Here is a 14,858-nt window from a genome sequence, read left to right as displayed (position 1 = left end):
CATTTCTGCAGTACCATGGTCATGCAATTCTTGGTTTAAGGTAATCGTTTAAACCTAAACCATGCTGACTCTATAACTAAAGGAAAATACTGTGAATGCTGGAAGTCAGGAATATCAACATGAAATGCTGTTAATATTCAGCAGCTCAGGCAGACTTTCTGGAGGGAAAAGCAGACTCCAAATTTTTTAAGAGCAATGAGCTGCCAGGTCTTGGGATTTTCTGCACACTGATTCTGTAGTTATGCTGTGCAGATCTTTAAATATCAACTTTATCTTTGAAGCCAGTGGGTGAATTCCAATAATAAATCACATCACTTGGCACAGTTCGAATGAGCCAGAAATAATTTACTGAGAACAGGTGTAGGAAATACTTTGGTCCATCATTCATCATTAATGGAGAGAAAAACAGAGTTAACATTGCTGAACCCATTGTGCAGCTGGCAAAGTCTTGCTGTTAAACAGTTTGAAGGTTTGTGAATAATGCCTTTTTGGCATTTACTAGATTACCTTTTGTTTTCTTTTTTTTACACTGCAGGTTTGATTGACTACAATTTTCATTGTTTCCGCAAAGCTATTCATGAGATTTTTGAGGTACGCACGACCATGCTGAGGTGCCGCAAGCAGCATAGAGGGCTGCAGAGAAACAAACTGGTAACTCCCAGTGGCACACCCAGGCATTTGTCATAATGTTTGCCATCTACACTGTTTCTAGTAGCACGTTCAGTAGCTAAGTAGCTAAACTGTGATGCCAATGCACTGACATGAATGAAAATGATGCTCAGGACATTAACTCCAATAGAAAATGCAAGCACTTTGTAAAAGGTATATTTTTCTTTAGCACATGCTAAAATCAGTATTTATCATATTTAACCATATATATTACAAATACATTTCTAATAGCAAACAAATGGAATGGCTATTTTATGCTGAGCTGCTGAAATTGTAGCAGCTTATTGGAAAAATAATTTAATATAATTAAATATATTATAGCTTTCTTTGTTAACCGACGGGATGATAATTTCACATAAAATGACATATTACTCTTAAGTCTTCTCTTAGATTGTCAGTTCTTCATTTCCTTCTCATCTTTTCTGTTTCTTTCCCTAAGTAACTCTATGGTACATCAGGTTTACAAAACTCTAGCAATAAAATATTTTTATGAACCTCCCAAAGTTTAACTCTGTCGTCAACCATTATAGGATGCCATCATAGAAGACACAACATCTCAATCAATATTACTATATGTACACATAACAGAGTAGTATTGTTTGTTGGACAGAAGAAAAGTATTTTGCATGGTATTTTGTATTAATGCATCAACTCATAAAACAATAAGGAAAGTGGCCTGCCAATATGTATCTCCTATACATAGAATAATTGGAATCACATTTCTCTTCCATATTCCTTTTCTAAATGCTTGTTCATGTGTAGCTTCACACTTGCCAGAGAAGTTAAACAATTTAAATTGACTTAATCGTCTTCAAGATTCTCAGCCTATCTTGCTCTTTCCTCTGAATTTTGTTGGTGGAAAAATGTGAAAATATTTTGTGTTTTTGATGCTTTGTTCTTTATTTCCCTTCATCTGATGTCTCCTTCTCAACACTTTTCTTCCTCCAACATTTCCATTCTCTCCCCTTTTACTTTTTTTCAAAGTTTTCTTGCTTTCTTCATCAGTGTTGGCCTCTGCTTCACACACATGGCTCTTGTAGATAAGATTTCCTGTTGTGTTTTAGTCTCACTTTTCAGGCTTTCATGTTTGCTTCCTCTCTCCCTTCAGTGGCTTACATTCTAACATGGCCTAATGTTTCTCTCCTGAAATCCTACTTTGCAGAGTACTGAGAAAGCTTCTCTCTCTTGCTTCATTTTGTCATTTATATGGAAGTTTGGACTTCTCTCTGACAAAACACTAAGTATTCATTTTAAATCTGATACTGTGAGATTTACTTTAATCAAAGCCATTAAGGGAATAAAAAACAAAGTTGGATGTATGAAATAAGATCATAAACCAGCCAAGTTGTTGTTGAACGGCAGAGCAGGTACTTGAGCACCTTGCTGAATTTCATTTGTATTCCTGATTTCTCTCACATTCTTGCACTTTGCATTTTTCCTCTCATTTCAACTTCCCATTCTCCACAGACATTTGCTGATTTTAAACATGCTAGTCTTTGAACTGTAAGTAGAACAGAGACATTTGATTAAATTAAAATGGTGATATTTATTTTCCTGACTACATTGCTGCCGATAGATTGGGCAAATTATTTGAAATTGCAGTACTATATTTCACAAAGGCTAACATTGAGAATATTAGTAAGGAAATACTGTTCTATATTGTTTGAAAAATAAATGTAGATAAAATGGCATGATAGAGTATGTTAAAATTCTAATGGTTTCAATTTATCAATACTATTCTGAGAAACATATGTTGAAATTTTTTAAAATATACAGCCATGGAACTCATACAAATTCCATGTACCAGATCGTTAATTAGGTTAAAGACATCAACCTCCTTCAATGTGAAATTGTAAAGTTTGATTGAAGTCATAATTGCAAGGCAAGTACACGAAATACTAAATAAACAAAATCACATTGGATTCTTTTTTTGTTTATTTTACCTCCCCCTGGTTAAAGGAAAACAAATTTCTCCTGATAAGAAGGCTCACAAAATATGATAAACACAATATTATCCTTATGTTAAACACGTTAGGTTAAGCCTTTATGCTGGAGTAAAACCCGATAAAATGTTTTAAAAATATATTCATAAGCTTATTACGCATGTTGTTCCTTGCCAGTTTAATCCTAAAATTAGCTCTAAAGAGACCAACGATCTTTTGGGTTGGATGTTTTTTAGGCAACGTCTTTTAGGCAAATTTTGGTAACAGTAATCGTCGGTTTCTCGTCATCTGAAAATCTTGTGTGGGTAAACGAAGTAGAGTAATAGATAACACGATTGAATCTGCAGATGCTGGAAAAAATAAAAAAAACACAAAATGTTTTCAACCCTCCTGATGAAGGGTTTCGGCCCGAAACGTCGTTATTATCTCCTCTCATAGATGCTGTCTGGCCTGCTGAGTTCTGCCAGCATTTTGTGTTTTTCAAAGTAATAGATGCTGGGATGCCAAGCAACACACACAGAATGCTGGAGGAACTCAGCAGGTATGCTGTGTATCTTTTTGAAAAGGGGCATCAAAATATATTAGCAGTCACTCATCGTAACTGACAGCACTGTAGTCTGTTACTGGGTTGACAAGATGCCAGAGGATGACGTAGCCAAGCCGTACCACTCCGGGACCTGCTGACAGCCCGGAGAGCGGCAGGAAGGGGGTGCGGCCTCGTCAGCCACGTCCGAGTTGGCCAAGCACCCCACCTCCCGGGGCGGTGTCTTTAGAAGACAGCGTCAGCTCGGTTGTTGTGGTGCCCGCCAGCTCCATTTGGATGGGTCAGGTGGGGTGAGGAGTCGCCGTGGCTTGGCTCCACTAGAAGGCACCGGATTGGTCGCGCCGGGCCGAGGGCGGGGTTAGGCTGTGTGGCCGCGCATCTCGCGAGAGCTCGCGGGCGAGGTGCGACGTCAGCAGCATCAACATGGAGGGTCAGTACAACCTGAGGAACCCGGGTAAGTGACATCGTTTTTAAAAAAAAAACATTGACTGCACTGTTCCCGTTTCCCAAAAGAGTAGATTCCGGGCAGAGACTACTCAGCCTCTGGGGTTCTGTCCTCCTTTACTCTTGCCATTGAGGTAGCTCAGTGTAAAAAGCCGGTCAGGTTCCGATTGGCACCGAGCGAAGTACGGTCACTCCTTCCCCAGGCCGGCTCAGGGAAATTCCGTTCAAGGAAGGCATCGGGTCCATTTCCGCACACGGGCTCTGTCTCTACCTTAGCGCTGTCATTGAGCACTGGTTTCATTCAGTTAAACGTCGATGAGGTCAATCAGTGAGGGAGGGGTGTCAAATGTTTGCAAGGATACGGGTCGCTTGATCTCATTGCACTGGAGTAAACTGTTCACGGGCTAGTGAATTGCATGGTAAAATTCTGGATCAGAATACTGTAATCACCTATTTGTACGTCTTTATAATTGGTCTGAGGTTATTTGAGGCGCATGCTATTTGGAACATTTAATACATAGGGGGAGCTTATCCCCGACTATAACAACCCTAAGAAACTCAAATAGCCTCTGACAACCAAGTCCAGTTCCTGGCCTTCACGTATGTGTGGTTCAGCAACTAAGTCAGGCGGGACCATTTCTACCGACAGGAGACGGGGCAGTGGCGGGTTACAGTCGCTTCGGGCAGATGGGATTCGTCAGTCGTGGTTGGCAGCTCATTGAGGAGAAGGAAAACTCTGATCTTAAACCTCCGGGGAGTAAACCCCGAGGGGGGAAATCCTTAAGGCAGTCTTAGGTTGAGTTTAACGCTGACTGGCATCTCCTGCGACGTTGCTGGTGAAAGCTGTATTGGTCTCTGCCGTTCCTTTGGGTTCATCAGCTGCGAGGAAAGAGGCAACAGCTTGCTCTCCACATTGTACCTCCCAGGCTGGCAAATCTAGACAGCTAGCTCGCAACATCCATCGTTGACCCTGACCAACGGAGGCTTGGAAAACTGGTCAGGAGATGCAAGACATGAGGTCCTCCCACAAATGTTGCATGTGTTACAGTTTAAACAATCTTATTATCTTTCTTCCAAGAGCACAAGAAGAGGAGCTTCCAGGTCCTTCGAGCTTGCCCCGACTATTAGTCAATCTTTAAAATATTTAGCCATCTCCACCATGAGTCTTGCCAATGATCTGGTCTCCAACACCCACAGGAGACAGAGAGCTCCAGAGATTCACCCTTCTGTGAGAGAGGAAATGTCCACGCATCTGGAGTTTAATGAATTAACACTTCACTGTAGTTATCTCCCCTTGTTCTTGACTCTCTTATTTGTGAAAATATACCAACATCTAGACTGTTGAGACCTCCTGTGATTCTGTATGTTTGAGTAAGATCCTTCATTTTTTATAAACTCCAAAGAATACAGTGCCAAACAAACTGTCTAGCCTTTTTTGATAGGACAATCCTGTCATCTCAGTGATGGTGAAATCCTTTGGACAGTGACCTTGCTTTCATTGTACAGCAGTAACAAAACCACCTTGTTCTTAAATTCCAAATACTTCTTTATAAAGGTAAACATATTGTTTGGCTTCTTGACCTGATGACTTTTTTTATCGTTAGAGTTAGAATAATGAATTCCTTCTGAACATCAGTCATCCGTATTCTTTCTCCTTCTTGATGATAATCCACCTTTTGCTTCCTTTTACCAAAGTGCATTACCTCGTGCTTTCTCATGTTAAACTCTTGTTTACTAGGTTCTCACCCTGTCACTCAATCTGTATCCTGTTTCAGAATCACAACGTACCTTTCCTCCTATTTTCATAATTCCCTCTTGAACCGTACCAATTGCCTATCCAAAATTCAAACCTAGGTAATGATATTTCCACTAACTGGCTGTTTCTTTGCATTTCTAAAGTAACTTATTAATGCAGCAGTGAAAGGATATATTAAAAATGTTGTTTAAGATAAACTTTACTGTTTCTGCATAGGTTTTAATTTTAGATTCAACTTTCAATAATTATAGATACTGATTTAATGCAAGCTATAGTTACTTGTGTAAATATTCCTACATTAGAATAAATGTGATAATGGTAAATGTTATGGGCAAATAGCTTGTATTATCTAGGAGACTTTGGAGATCTGTGTATGGTATCAAATGCATCATGTTCATTTATTCCTTTTCAGTTGATTACAGCTAATTTATTAAATTAAATTAATAAATAACTTAAAACACAATAGAAATGGTGACATGTCCAAATAAAATTAGTTCCTATTGTGTAAAATGTTGTATAAAACTTCTCAGGTGGAACTTGAATTAAAGTGTGTAGGAATCTGGGAAATGGATTCTTAACACATACATCAAGTCATAGAGTATTACAGTCCCTTCAGCTCATCTAGTCCATACTAGCCTGGTCTTCTGCCTAGTCCCATCTACCTACATTAGGACCACAGCTTCTCTCATCCATGTACCTATCCAAACAAACATCTGCCTTCCCCTGGCAGCTCATTCTACATTCGCTCCACGATCTTAGTGAAGAACTTTCCCCTCAACTTCCCATAAATGTTTTACCTTTCATCCTGAAACTATGAACTAGTGCTAGTCTTATCCAACCTGAGGGGAAAAGGCCTGCGAACATTCACCCTATCTACACACCTCAAAATTTTGTATATGTTCTCCCCTCATTTTCTTGTGCTCCAGTGAATAAAGTAGGAACTATTCAGCCTGTTCCTATATCTCATTCTTGTAAATTTTCTCTGTACTCTTTCAAGCCTCGCCCATGTCTTATACAACTTAAATATAACATCCCAAATTCTGTTCACAATTCAAGTTCAAAGTATTCAGTGCCCTGATTTATGAAAGCCCACGTGTCAGTGACTCTCTTTATGAACCTATCTATCTGCGATGCCACTTTCAAGGAATTATACATCTGTATTCCCAGGTCCCTTTGTTCTACCATACTTCACAGTGCCCGGCCATTCACTGGTTTGTCCTTCACTTCACAGTTGTGTCCATTAAATTCCATGTGCCATTTTTCACACCATTTTCCCAGCTGGTCCATATCCCACTGCAAGCTTAGAAAGCCTTCCTTGCTGTCCTCGTCTATAGATTTGTTGATTCAGTTAATGATATCATTTAAAGCATTATTATAGATGATAAACATCAATAGACCCAGCACTAATCCCTGTAGCATACCACTACACAGGCCTTCAGTCAGAGAGACGACCATATGCTGCCACTCTTTGGCTTCTCCCTCTAAGGGAACATTGAATCGAATTGACTCCCTTTGCAAAGAAACTAAAAACACTGGAAGTCATTAGAATACATCATCCAAACATCATAGAATTTTTGTGTGTACTCTTGCTGTACATTGGCACTCCTTAGCAATTATGATCATTTGGAATCGTTCATCAGAGTTTTAAAGAAGAAACCTTGTGTATTTGACAGCAGCTCGTATGATTTGTCATACACTTATCATTACAAGGGCTGCTGATGGGATAACTGAACTGTTTATTTTAAGATGAATCAATATATAGTATTACACACAACAATTCTCTGCATTTGCCAGCTACTTAAGGCAAATAAAAGCTTTAATACAGTGTTTTAATAAAAGCTTTAATATAGTACTATTTCTATATGTACTATAGTCCCAGGTGTGTTGACTAGTTTGTGAAGACTGTGGTCAGTTACAGCTGGGGCTAAGCAGCTTAATATGAAATCGATAACAAACCAAGGCTATTTTTGTCTAAGTAATAGCTTTATTTTTGTAAAGTTTTCTTCTAGTTTCATTGTTATTGAACATTTTAAAGAAAATAACAGATAATTTTGCATTGAAGTTACACCACATTTGATTGTAATATGAATACAAAGAAATGCAAATTTTGTTCATCCACTGCAAGACAAATTGTATTTTGTCAATATCCATTATGAAGCTTCAGTGTTCCATTGAAAATTTTTTCTGGACTGATTATGCTCACAATTTTTAAATGAAAAATCTCTAATATTAGCCTTAAATACAAGAACAAGATCATTAAGAGAGAAATTTATCAGTTTAGAATTGAAAATGTATCACATTTTCATACAGCATTTTTTGAAAGTTGCAAACAGTGGGTTCAGATCCTGTAGTGAACAAGCATGCTGTCCAGTTCTGCATTTCACATCCCCCTTAAACTAGTTCGTACCTGCAGCTGAATTTCAATTGCTAGATTACCTCTTGAACAGAGCACAGCTTTGCTATTTGCAAGTTACAAGTCTTCAAAATTGCTTCAAGTACCATGTTCACAATTATCCTACTTTTCAGAAACTTTAAGAGATGAATGTTTGTGAATACCACAGATACATCCAAAATCTATTAAACATTCAAATATACTTAAACACTCATACACTGTAATAGACACTTTAGGATAGTGGTCACCAACCTTTTGAGGCCCAAGATCCCCTACCTCGGCCTTAGTGAAAGGCAAGATCGACTCCAAATCGATTAGTTACACGCATGAGCACTGGGGCAGAAAAGATCAGAAGTAAAACCCCGCAACCCGGAAGTGGAAATAACGTATGAGCACCAGGGGTCTCCATCCTATTTTTTGCACTGTGGACCGGTTTAATATTAACAATATTCTTGCGGACTGGCCGACAGGGGTTGGGGGGGGAGGTGCTGTTAAACATGACCAGAGTACAGCGATACTCAAAGTAGGTTTCTTGTGTCCAGTCTATTCCGCAATTTAGTTTACATGGCTCTTGGCACTTCCCTGCTGTCCCACTTGCTCATGTTTTTAATGCTGGGGAAAAATCTCAGCGTGTTTGTATTTAAGTGCAGGGTGCTTGGACTCGGTACCGAAGCAGTTTTGAGGGCTTCATTGCCTCATTAGACAGCCTCCTGCCCGCCCACTGCCTTGGTCTAGTGCGTCTGTTCCCATACTGAGGCCACGGAGGTCGCAGTCCGGAGAGAGCGAGCGAGGAGTGCAACAGGCCCACGCCCGCCCCCGCCCCCCTTGTAGGATCTATCGGCTGACAAAAGTTTGTTTCAGTAGATCGCAGCGAGGTAGCTGCTCTGCTACTTACAGAACCCTGAGCCAAAATTAGGTCATCTGCAAATATTTTAGCACCGGGTTCCCCACGAATATTCGGTGTGCTAAACAGGTTCAGAGGCGGCGCCCATCTGTCGGCGCTCCAGGCCGGTACCAATGGCATTTCTCGCCGGCCACACGAAGTGGCTGGTTACCCGAGGCCAACCAGTGATCCCTGACGCACTTGGGTAATGACCTCACATGTATTCAAGTTCAACAGTGAGCGTTACAGGGAATGAGGAAAGGTGCAGCTGACTCATGTTGTTTCCTTGAGGCCCAGTGGTTGGGGACCAGCGCATGGTGGGGAAGCTACACGCATGTGCACTGGGCAGAATGAACGGAACTAAAACCCCGCTACTCGGAAACAATCTCTCAACAGTATTTGTGTATTTATTTTTCTTTTTTTTGGGATCTGCTGGGAAAGTCTCAAAGATCGACCAGTCTATCGTGATCAACAGGTTGGCAACCACTACTTTAGTAGATACCTCTTGTACCTAATAAAAAAGGGCCTCGGTGTACATTTGTGGTCTTCTGCTGCTGCAGCCCATCCACTTCAAGGTTTGATGTATTGTGCATTCAGAGATGCTCTTCTGCACACCACTTTTGTAACACTTGGTTGTTTGAATTCTTGTCACCTTCCTGTCAGCTTGAACCAGTCTGGCCATTCTCCCCTGATCTCACATTAACAAGGCATTTTCACCCACAGCATTGCTGTTCAATGGATATCTTTTGTTTTTCACACCATTCTCTGTAAACTATCAACACTGTACATGAAAATCCTAGGAGATCAGCTGTTTCTGAGATACTGAAATCATCCTGTCTGGCAACAACTATCATTCCATGATCAAAGTCACTTAGATCATATTTCTTCCCCCTTCTGATGTTTGGTCTGAGCAACTGAGCATATTGATTATGTATGCATGCTTTTATGCATTGAGTTGTTGCCACATGATTGGCTGATTGGGTATTTGCATTAATGAGCAGGTGTACCCAATAAAGTAGCCATTGAGAGTAAATTGAATATGCCTGTCTCCTTCACATTCTTCATATGGATAGGATTAGTAAATGTGTACCAGATCTAAACTAGTGCAAATTCAATAGCTATTAAGGATAACTTGAAGTTTGTGCCTACAAAAGTATTCCATTCACTCTCAAAAGAAGGCATTTGGTAATTCCCAGCAATCAACTTTGAGGAAGTTGCACTTACAGTTTAACCCAAATGTTCCAAATGTCCACACTTGCAAATGTAAATGTCTGGCCAATAGCTTTACAAAATTGCTGGAATTTCTGTGGGAGATCTGGGAGAATGCTTCTCTCAAAATGTGTTGAAGCGTTTCTTTGTAACTCACAAGTCATGTGGCTTCTCAGCACTGCTTTATTTCTGAACAGCCAGTTTGTGATATCTGGTTACTACTGGTCAACATTCAGATTTTGTTGATAGTGGTTATGGGTAATGATTTCACAGTTTTACAAAGCAATCTCTGTGTACTCCACTGATAAGGAGGAAAATTAGATGAACCGCACTTGTAGATCCTCACTGTGCAACTTGCTAAGTATCTTTTTTCTGCTGTTTTGCTTAAAGCAGATCTGGATCCACAGGAGTTAATGTTATAACCATATAACCATATAACAATCACAGCATGGAAACAGGCCATCTTGGCCCTCCTAGTCCGTGCCGAACCCTTAATCTCACCTAGTCCCACCTACCCGCACTCAGCCCATAACCCTCCACTCCTTTCCTGTCCATATACCTATCCAATTTTACCTTAAATGACACAACTGAACTGGCCTCTACTACTTCTACAGGAAGCTCATTCCACACAGCTATCACTCTTTGAGTAAAGAAATACCCCCTCGTGTTTCCCTTAAACTTCTGCCCCCTAACTCTCAAATCATGTCCTCTAGTTTGAATCTCCCCTACTCTCAATGGAAACAGCCTGTTCATGTCAACTCTATCTATCCCTCTCAAAATTTTAAATACCTCGATCAAATCCCCCCCCTCAACCTTCTACGCTCCAATGAATAGAGACCTAACTTGTTCAACCTTTCTCTGTAACTTAATTGCTGAAACCCAGGTAACATCCTAGTAAATCGTCTCTGCACTCTCTCTAATTTATTGATATCTTTCCTATAATTCGGTGACCAGAACTGCACAGAATATTCCAAATTTGGCCTTACCAATGTCTTGTACAACTTTAGCATTACATCCCAACTTCTGTACTCAATGCTTTGATTTATAAAGGCCAGCGTTCCAAAAGCCCTAGTTATCTAATTAATCTAGATCTAATTAATCTAATTATCAAAAGTTATCTAATTAATAAAAATAATAGAAGATGGAGTATGTTAAAAGAAAATTGTACTTAAGGCTAAAGCAAATTATGTGGTAAAATGTTCTATGACAAACTGCAGATGTGAATTTTTGTTTTAATTTTATAGTATTAGTCAAAACTCCTCAGAGAGGCCTTTGAGAAGGTTCCACGTGATTGGCTGTCCTGATCACATGGGATCTTGGGTAAGCTGGCTAATCGGATACAGGTTTCCCCTGCTATCTGAAGGTAGATAGTTCCTATGAAATGGTTCATAAGCCGGAATGTCGTAAAGTGAAGAAGCAATTACCATTTATTTATATGGGGAAAAAATTGTGAGTGTTCGCAGACCCAACAGATAACCTACCAAATCATGCCAAATAACACATAAAACCTAAAATAATAGTAATATATAGTAAAAACAGGAATGATCTGATAAATACACAGACTATCTAAAGTAGGAATACTTTTCTGCAATCATTTCAGTACGGTCCACCGCAGCGAAAATCTCATGCAAGCGCTCTCAGCAGAAGCACTCTTTCCAGTAACCTTTAAGCTATGAAGCTTCCAAATCATACCAAATAACACATAAAAATACACAGCCTATATAAAGTAGAAATAATGTATGTACAGTGTAGTTTCACTTACCGAAATCGGGAAGACAGTGAGTGCATTGTGTTAGGCTGAGTCATCGGAGGTTGGGATGGTGGGAGACTGGGGTGTTATCTCAATGTCGTCTGTTTCCATCAGGGCAGGCAGGTCATCTTCTATGTCTGCCTGCCTTGATGTTGAAGGTCGAAGTTCATTGTCTACTGTGGCTGATATGGAAGGCTTGAAAAATGACAGTTATGCGTGACTGCTTAGCCTCGCGCATTTTTCTATCATACAGTTCTTTGTAAGCACTGATACTTTTCTGCAATCATTGCAGCATTGTCAATCGCAGTGGAAAAACTCAGGCAATTTCTTCCCGTTCAGTTCCTGGTTACGACTTCACTTACGGGCTGTTCGCTGCTGTGTTCGGTTTCAATTGTTATCCTTTCCTCTTCATCAGCTCTTCATCTCTCAGTTCTTGATCATGGGATGCCAAAATCTCTTCAACATCATCTTCGTCAACATCCACAAACCCAGCCTCCTTAGCCAAACTCATTTCATTCACCACGATCGAAACGCTTAATTATGTCTAGTTTTATGCTAAGTGTAACACCCTTACGCACTCTTTTAGGCTTTTCCGATACCTTAGAACTCATCTTGCTAACTGATACACAAAATTAATCGGCATAAAGCACTAATGCTCACAGGCATGTGTTTAAACAATGCCAGCTAGAATGCAGTTCCGGGGGAGGAACTTGGCTGCCTTTATTCGCGTGCTGCCTTTTTTTCATTACAGTGAAAACACCTGTTAGCAAAAACAGGTAACTAATGTAGGTCTTTCGTAGCAGCGAGGTGTCATAAAGCGAACGTTCGAAAAATGGGGGACACCTGTACATGGCAGAGCATGATGGTAGAAGGTTGTTTCTAAGAATAGTGGTGTGCCTCAGGGGTTGGTGAGTGGCTTATTGGTCTTTGTCATCTATGTCAATGATTTGGGTAAGAATGTACAAGTCGTGGTTACTAAGCTTGCAGATGGCACCTTAAATAGGTAGGATAGTGGACAATGAAGAAGGTTATCAGAAATTACAGAGGGCTGTTGATCAGCTGAGGATGGCAGATAGCATTTAATTTGGATATGTGTGAGGGGTTGGACTTTGGAGTGTCAGTTCTTGATAGGACTGTGACAATGAATGGCATGGCCCTGGGTAGTATTATCATGGGTAGATGGTGTGGTGAAGAAGATTGCACACCGGCCTTTATAAGCCAGGGCATTGAATGTGAAAATGAAGAGGTTATGGTGCAGTTGTACAGAATGCTGATGAGGCTACCCTTGGGGTACTGTGTTCAATTTTGCTTACCTGCAAAAGATATAGGGAGAGGTTGGACAGGCTAAGACTTTATTCCTTAGAGTGTAGAAAGACTGAGAGGTTATTTTTATAGAGGTGTGTAAAATCATGTGGGGAATCCAGAACTAGAGGACATAAGGTGAAAGAAGAAAGATTTAGGAGGAAGTTGAGAGGCCACCTTTTTACATAGAGTGTGTAATCTATGTGAAATTAGATGCTAGAGGAAGTGGTTGAGGCAGATACTGTAACAACATTTAAAAAACAGTAAGACAGAGACATGGATTATTAGGGTTTAGGTTATTGGCAGATGCTGGCAAATGAGTAGCTTGAGTGGGGCATCCTGGTCAGCATGAATCAATTGGGCAAAAGGGCCTTTTACAGACAATACCTCTTGTATCTGTCTATGACTTCAACCGATTTGGATTTAGTTGAAGATTGTACATTTTAAATTATAATATGCAGGAAATATGACTAATGTAGAAAAAATAATGAATCATGGCTGGTAATTTGTTTATTAATTTACAAAACTGAAGTTAATTGTATCAAAAGATGGGGAACTTGTGTGGAGTTTCTAAGCTTTTAGTTGTAGCATGCTTTTGATGGATCTTTAGTTAATAATGCTGTATGCAAAACAAAATTTTTGTGGTGTACATAAAATATAATATAGGAAAACACTTAGCTACTTCAAATATAGAAAATTAGTACTGCACACATTGCAAATCATACATTCAAAACTAAATTTAAGCCATATTTTGATCATTTTAAAATGTTTTATTTCAGTCGGTTTGTAACAGTAAAGAATGTAATGAATGTGTGGAGTTAATAGTTTATGACTTTAAAATATTTAGACTGACGTAAATGCCTAATTCAACAATTCTCAATCCAGCTGTCTCTGTGAACCACACTGCATTTCTTTTATATGGTTTTCTTGGATTTACTCAGTATTCTCTCTCCAAAGATTTGGATTGACCCACAGGGCATTTGCAGCAATCTCTTTGATTTCCACCATCCTGCTGTGTTCTACACTTTATTTCTTTTCTTTGACAATATTTTTATTGTTTTTTTTAAATAAAGAGAACCTAATGTAGAGGAGAATCATGCAGTGCATAACAAATGTACAATTCACATTCATGAAAGAGATGCACCCATAGTACAAACATTATCACCCCCCCCCACCCCGTCCCCAACTCCAAGCCATCAATGCATTGGCAAAAAAGGGTTAAACAGTACCTTTGTCTCCACAAAGCTGCATTGGTATAGAGAATGTGTATTTTTCTAATACATAGGCAGTTGTATGATAACAAATCTGAGTCTGAAGAGTTTTACCAGAAAATGCTGGAGGTCAGGGATTTGTGTACTGAGGAAAGGGAGAAAGAATAGACCTTTAGTCTAGCTGGGAATTTTGAAAATATTCAAAAAATGGTCCCCACACCTTTTGGAACTTTATTTCTGAATTGAGGATTGAGTAGTGGATCTTCTCAAGGTGTGGACTGGACATAATGTCCCTGAGCCGCTGAGCGTGGGTGGGTGGGGCAGCATCCCTCCACTTGACCAAAACTGTGTGCCTGGCCAACAGAGACACAAAAGACAGTGTGCGACATTTAGTCAAACTTAGGTGCTTGTCCACCTCTCTGGAGGTGCCAAAAAGGGCAATAAAAGGGTTAGGTTCCAGATTGTAATTAAGTATTTGGGATAGAGCTTGGAAGACATCTTTCCAGTATTTTTCCAAACTAGGGCATATCCAGCACCTATGGATAAGGGAAACCTAGCCCCTTTTGCATTTGTCACAACAGGGATTAACATCTGGGTAAATGCGAGATAATTTAGTTTTAGACATGGGCCCTGTGTATGACCTTGAACTGTAACAGGCAGTGGTGAGCACAGAAAGAGTTTGAGTTAACTAATTTGAGGACTTCATCCCATACATCCTCTGACATTGAAAAATTTAAATCTTGCTCCCGGGCAGT

The 14,858-nt window shown here is 39.8% G+C and overlaps 2 protein-coding genes across 3 annotated transcripts in view; both read left to right on the top strand.

The window, feature by feature from the left end:
* The window catches only part of LOC132400323 (ras-related GTP-binding protein D-like), a 30,118-nt gene extending 27,547 nt beyond the window's left edge, over positions 1-2,571 (top strand). For both annotated transcript variants that reach the window (XM_059981281.1, XM_059981282.1), the window contains one exon: positions 536-2,571. In XM_059981281.1, coding sequence (XP_059837264.1) covers positions 536-687 — 152 coding nt within the window. In that variant the 3' untranslated portion in view covers positions 688-2,571. The remainder of the gene's footprint in view (positions 1-535) is intronic.
* Positions 2,572-3,432: 861 nt separating this feature from the next.
* The window catches only part of ube2j1 (ubiquitin-conjugating enzyme E2, J1), a 35,738-nt gene continuing 24,312 nt past the window's right edge, over positions 3,433-14,858 (top strand). Inside the window, exon 1 of the mRNA XM_059982402.1 lies at positions 3,433-3,610. Coding sequence (XP_059838385.1) covers positions 3,580-3,610 — 31 coding nt within the window. The 5' untranslated portion in view covers positions 3,433-3,579. The remainder of the gene's footprint in view (positions 3,611-14,858) is intronic.

This window comes from Hypanus sabinus, chromosome 10 (assembly GCF_030144855.1).
Source record: "Hypanus sabinus isolate sHypSab1 chromosome 10, sHypSab1.hap1, whole genome shotgun sequence".
NCBI lineage: Eukaryota > Metazoa > Chordata > Chondrichthyes > Myliobatiformes > Dasyatidae > Hypanus > Hypanus sabinus.
Note: the sequence above shows the minus strand (reverse complement) of the source record. Positions and strands in the feature narration are given on the sequence as shown.